Source organism: Benincasa hispida, unplaced genomic scaffold (assembly GCF_009727055.1).
Source record: "Benincasa hispida cultivar B227 unplaced genomic scaffold, ASM972705v1 Contig159, whole genome shotgun sequence".
Classification (NCBI taxonomy): domain Eukaryota; kingdom Viridiplantae; phylum Streptophyta; class Magnoliopsida; order Cucurbitales; family Cucurbitaceae; genus Benincasa; species Benincasa hispida.
This window is the reverse complement of record NW_024064153.1, coordinates 3,542-9,282: the sequence shown is the minus strand read 5'-3', so window position 1 is coordinate 9,282 and position 5,741 is coordinate 3,542. Positions and strand designations below refer to the sequence as shown.

General features: G+C 31.7%; 1 protein-coding gene across 1 annotated transcript; it reads left to right on the top strand.

Annotated features, from left to right (window-relative positions):
- Nucleotides 1–247: 247 nt before the first annotated feature.
- Nucleotides 248–2,513, top strand: LOC120068947. The gene is made up of 7 exons (XM_039020586.1): nucleotides 248–349; nucleotides 455–607; nucleotides 1,209–1,371; nucleotides 1,483–1,581; nucleotides 1,681–1,819; nucleotides 1,999–2,191; nucleotides 2,444–2,513. Exons 3-7 carry the CDS (start codon nucleotides 1,294–1,296, stop codon nucleotides 2,511–2,513), a joined length of 579 nt encoding a protein of 192 aa, XP_038876514.1. The 5' UTR covers nucleotides 248–349; nucleotides 455–607; nucleotides 1,209–1,293.
- The last annotated feature ends 3,228 nt before the right edge of the window (nucleotides 2,514–5,741 follow it).

The window sequence follows — 5,741 nt, the reverse complement described above, 5'->3', positions numbered from 1 at the left end:
TTGCTTTACCTAGTTTTGATTTAACACATTGTGGCATTTGGGGTCCTTATCAACATCCTTCTCATGCTAGTTATCGTTATTTGTTTACTATAGTGGATGTTTTTTCTCGTTTCACATGGACTTTTATGAAGAAGTCAAAGAGTGAAGCTTTAATAATTGTTCCTGGTTCTTTACTGTGGTTGAAACTCAATTTAGTGTGCATATAAAGCAGTTTAGATCTGATTATGTTCCTAAATTAGCTTCCACATATTCTTTTAGTTCTAAAGGTGTAATTCATCAGTTTTCATATGTTGCTCTCCCTAAACAGAACTCTGTTATGGAAAGAAATCATCATCGCTTACTTAATACTGTAAGATCTTAGCTTTTTCAATCTCATGTACATATTAAATTTTGGGTTGATTGTGTTCTTACTACTGCATTCTTGATTAATCGCACATCTTTTTCTCTTTTAAAGTGCCAAACACCTTATGCTCGATGGTATGGCAAGATTCCTGATTATTCTATGATGAGATCATTTGGTTGCTTGTGCTTTGCTTCTACTTTGCATCTCAAAGAACAAAATTTCAGCCTCGAGCTATTCCAGCTGTGTTTATTGGTTATCCTGCCGGTATGAAAGCTTATAGATTATATGATAATGAATAACAGCGTTATTTTGTATCCTGTGATGTTGTGTTCCATGAGCACATTTATCCTTTTCATGTTGTTGTTAACGAAGAAGACCTTCATATGCCTTTTGATGACATTGTTTTGCCTAAGTCTTTTGATTTTGCTTGGTTACCTAATTAGAATTCGCTTGCTCATACTATTGATCATGCTTTTACTAATACTGTTGGTTGCTTGAATAATTGTGATGTTGATAGATCAATTTCGGGTATTGCTAATAATGGTGATGATAGTACATTGATTTCTTCTTAGCCAAATAATGTTCTTGATACATCTATAACTATTGATGAAATTGGTGTGCCATAGTTTGAATATTCACAGCCTAATACATTACCTATTAGTCAAGATTTAGTTACATCACAACCTACTAATCTCAGAAAGTCTTCTGGAGCTAGCCACCTTCTTGCTTGAAGGATTCTAACTGCAACTTGTTATATTCTCAAGATAATCTGTTACAAACTACTACTTCTTTTACCATATATCCTTTACAGAATTACTTGTCTTATGATCATTTGTCTGATGATTATCGTAGTTTTGTCTTACAGCTTTCAGCATCATATAAACCTCAGTTTTTAATCAAGGTGTCAAGTTTACACATTGGCAAAAGGCAAAGGATTCTGATTAGTTGCTATGGAGGCGAATCATACTTGGTTTGTTGTTCCACTTCCTTCAAACCAACATTCCATTGGATACAAGTGGGTTTATAAGGTGAAACAAAATTCTAATGGCACTGTAGAGCAAAATATATACTCAACAAAAAGATCTCGACAATATTTCAATCACTGGTCTTTAAGTCACAGATGTTTGATAAATCTGCAGGAACACGAACTTGCTGACTGGACTAAAGCAGAGGATCTGGCAAAGTCAGGAGACATAGCCGATGTGGAAGTAATAAGCTCGAGTACTCGAGGTTTTGTTGTAAGTATATTATAATCAGTTCATGTGTTTTGTCCTGCTTGTATTTGAAGTTAACTTATTTCTTTTTGACGTTACTTCTTCTTACTTTGATTTGTGAAGGTATCATTTGGCTCCCTAATAGGATTTATGACCTGGAAACAAAGTACGAGAGGTAAATTGCATGACCCTAAATTTTACACCAATTCATCCTTACTAGTGGACTTGATTGATGCACTTGATCGGCTTTGTACTGTTGAAGGTAAAGTTTAATCATCTAATATGAGAGTGGTTTATTTTATCTTATTTTCTTTATGACAGTGATATTGATTAGATGCTGTCTCTTATACACATCTAGATGTGTATAAGAGACAGCTTTTAGGTACTCGATTTTATTTTTCTCTTTAAGAATTACAGTTGAATTTATTCATGCTCTTTTAGGCGACATATTTGGCGTCCCTAAAGAAAATTTGGAAAGCATAATTGGTGCCACCATAGGTTCTTACCTTAAGTTGCTCTCTAGTGAGAAGGCTAGACTTGAAGAATTAAACAGACTTGTGTACCTTGCCAAAAGATATAGCTCATGTTCACAAGTCTTGGTAGTTGTAGCTGATTATTTGGATTTTATTTATGGGTAAGTTGGAAATTTTGCATTCTAGACAATTTTTTCTACCTTCTGTTCCAAATTAATACTTTTCTGTTTACAATTTGTTCATACTTTTCTGTTCCAAATTAATACTCTAATGCACTGATGCAGGGACATTATCATGATATATTCATGCTTTAGAAAAGTGTTCACTTTAATATTCATGCTTTGTATTTCTATGGCTCTTGTAATTGTTTCCTTGCTTTAGAAAAGTGCTCACTTTGGAATTTGGTTGTACAGTATTTTGGTTAATGGAATACCGTATGTGCGACAGCTTGTGATTATGTGCTTCACATGGCTCAAAGGGTGAGATGTAAATATATTTAATCAGTTTGTGCCATGGCTGATATGGAATGGGATATTGAGACGTTAGATACACTTGTTAGGTTTATAGTTGGTGGTTCATATGTGTGTGTTTTTTTTGGCCAAAGAACAAACTTTCCTTAATTAAAAGGAAGGTGGAAAGAATGATGTCGAAGTCTGCCCAACCCAAGTCAGAAAAGATTATTGCACCACTGGATTTCACTTTCTTTTTCCCCTTCAAATTTTTTTAGTTTTTCCTACAACTCTTTTACAGCCCTAGACTTGCATCAATTTAACTAGGGTACTAGCTTTTACACATTCACCGCAAGGAATCGTACCTAGTCAATTTCTAAGTGTCCTAACTGAAACAATCGATGAAGGTCCCATGTGGAAGTGTGATCTTTCCCAATTTTTGTTTTTCACGGGATCCCAATTTATAGAAAATAAAATTATGCATTATACAAAAATAATTTACAACATGCTTAATTAATAGAAGAATTAGGGAAGAAAATGACATACACTTGTAGCCAAATAATTCTTCACGTATATTCCGAATTCAAATTTATGAGAGATTTAGGGTGATTTAGTTTATTAGATCTTATTTTAAGTTAGATTTTTAAAAAAAAAAAAAAATACACCATGTTTTTAGAAGAGAAAATGAAATTAAGGTTAGAAAATAATCTTGAGAAAATGAAATTAAGGTTAGAAAATAATCCTACCCTTGAAGAACTCCAACGAGGAAGCTACCAAAAGAGAACCTCCCCTAATCTCTATTAGGGTTTGAGAATAAGTAGAAGGTGTGTGCTCTATAAATTTTGGAAGAGGGAAAGGAATTAAAAAGAGGAAAAATCTTTTATGTGGATTCTCTTAAATAATGAGAGAACGCACAAAAAAAAAAAAAAAAAAAACATTGATCTTCTATACATCTTTGAAGAAGATGAAGACCACACCATAAAACTGCCCACTATCATGTACGAATAAGAGATTCAAATTTTAATTTTAAATAAATATAATAAAATTTAATATAGATTTATATGATAACTAATTTATCATATAATATATATATTAAACCATATGTTATACCGTATATAGCACATAACTTATAGTTTTTATATTGTATTAGATACAATATAACCTATAGTTTTTATTTCTTTCATGCGTGCATAGTATTTAATATAAATCACATTTATACTAAATGTAATTATATGAATCTCATCCATTTAATTAATATTTGAATCATATTCATATATTTATTTTCTCTCAAATGAACTTTATATTATAATGTATCAAATACATTATATTAATTATATCATGTATAATTAATTCCCTTAATTAATTTGAACAATTCAAATTAATTCTCAATAATCCGTATTGAGCTACAGAAGGGGTCTTATAGACCTGTAGATTGAAGTTTAAATAATACTTGAATAATTAATTAAATTAACCAACATCCATTAATTGTCGGTCACTCCACTAAAGACTGACAGTTGTACTCTTCGCACTACAGACAGATTTTTGTGTCCATTGGATATAACCAGTCAACAATTCGATGCCTCTTCACAAATTGTTCCTAGATACAGCTAGGTCAAAATTTCCGTTTTATCCCTGTAGTTATATCTAACTCCTTAAGTACCATTGATCCCTCTAATGAACAATAAGTCATAGTTCAACTATAACCAAATCCCTCTCGGACCAAGAGAGGGTGTGGCCACATTGTTCAAGCCCCGAAATCAACCCTTAAGAAAGCAATTTATTTACTTATCCCGATATTAGGGAAGGAATGAATTTCGTCTTATGTAGTTGTGTTCCCAGCTCATCATTCAGAAGAATCCCAAAAATGGTAGGCATATTGAGTCTGCAATCTGGCCACTCTTATCCATGCAAATCAAAGGATTACCTTCATAGGCAGGAGTTCACAATTCACTAAGTATTCTGGTCATGTCACCTATGGTCATCCTAGTAAAATGTAAGTCTCTATTATTAATGGTGTTATATAATGAGACTAATAATTTTGTGGTCTGATCTTATTCAAACTCTTTGTATAGGATACCCTCGCTCACATGTCTCCACTTGAATGATCACAATCGGATCATTTGTGGCACTTTACAATATTTGTAACTTCTACAAAGTGAGTCGTATCCATAATATCACCAAGATAAGGTACCCAACCTTATCCATCTACTATAGATCATTTAGGTTATCACTCAAAAAGAATCAAACACAAATATAATTCAAAGAACTATTAAGCAAGAGAAAACATACCTTTTGATCAAACTCTCTACAGCACCGTTCTCCTCCTTTCCATATCTTCAATCTACCTCACGAGATCTTTCTCACTATGACTCTTGGCAAATATCGGCTTGTGGGAGCCTCTTGGGAAAATTGGAATTTTCGAAGGAGAGAGATTGTAGGGAAATTGAAAAACCTTTCAAAAAAAGATATCAGAAATAGCACTCTCGAGTTTTCACTTTTTAAAACTAGCACGTTTTTTGAAAACTCGTTAAACTGGTTTTTCTCGGTCCATTTTGGGCAAGATCGACCATCAATTTTGGATAAAAAAAAATTAACTTTTTCTAACTTGCGATTGTTTTGGGCCTTTTCGGTACATCTCAGATATATTACATAATTTTACTAAGTTTTCTAAACATTATGTAATCTTCCCAAATCTTATACAAAATCTTATATATTTTCAAATTTTCTCCTAGTTAAGTTATCTTTACCAAATATTATATCGAATGATTATGTAATTTTACAAATCTTTACCCCAATTTTTGTCTATACAATTATATAAATTTCCAAACTTTCAAATGAATTTGCCAATTATCTAAATGGATTTCAAGTGATTGCATTTTGATTTTTAAATTTTGGAAAAGATTAAATTTTGCAAAAAAAAAAATGTAATAGGTAAAATCTCGGTATTAATCATGGGCAGATTAACAACAATTCTATATATATCTCATATCTTAATTTTTCTTTTTGGCAAAATTTATTGATCTTTCTCAAATTTTAAAAATCACAAGTCAATCACTTGAAAATCATTTGGAATTTGGAAATTCATATAATTGTGGAAAAAATAATTGGGCTATAGATTTGAAAAGTTACATAAATATTTGATATAATATTTGGTAAAGATAACTAAATTTGTAGAAAACTTGAAAATATATAAGCTATGGTATAAGATTTGGGAAGATTACATAATATTTGAAAAAATTACTAAAATCTCAGTACCGAGATG

Coding starts and splice junctions, on each gene's coding strand:
- LOC120068947 (XM_039020586.1), top strand. CDS start 1,294: ATGGAGGCGAATCATACTTGGTTTGTTGTTCCACTTCCTTCAAACCAA. Junction 1,372..1,482: donor GATACAAGTGGGTTTATAAG/GTGAAACAAAAT, acceptor ATAAATCTGCAG/GAACACGAACTTGCTGACTG. Junction 1,820..1,998: donor TCGGCTTTGTACTGTTGAAG/GTAAAGTTTAAT, acceptor ATGCTCTTTTAG/GCGACATATTTGGCGTCCCT.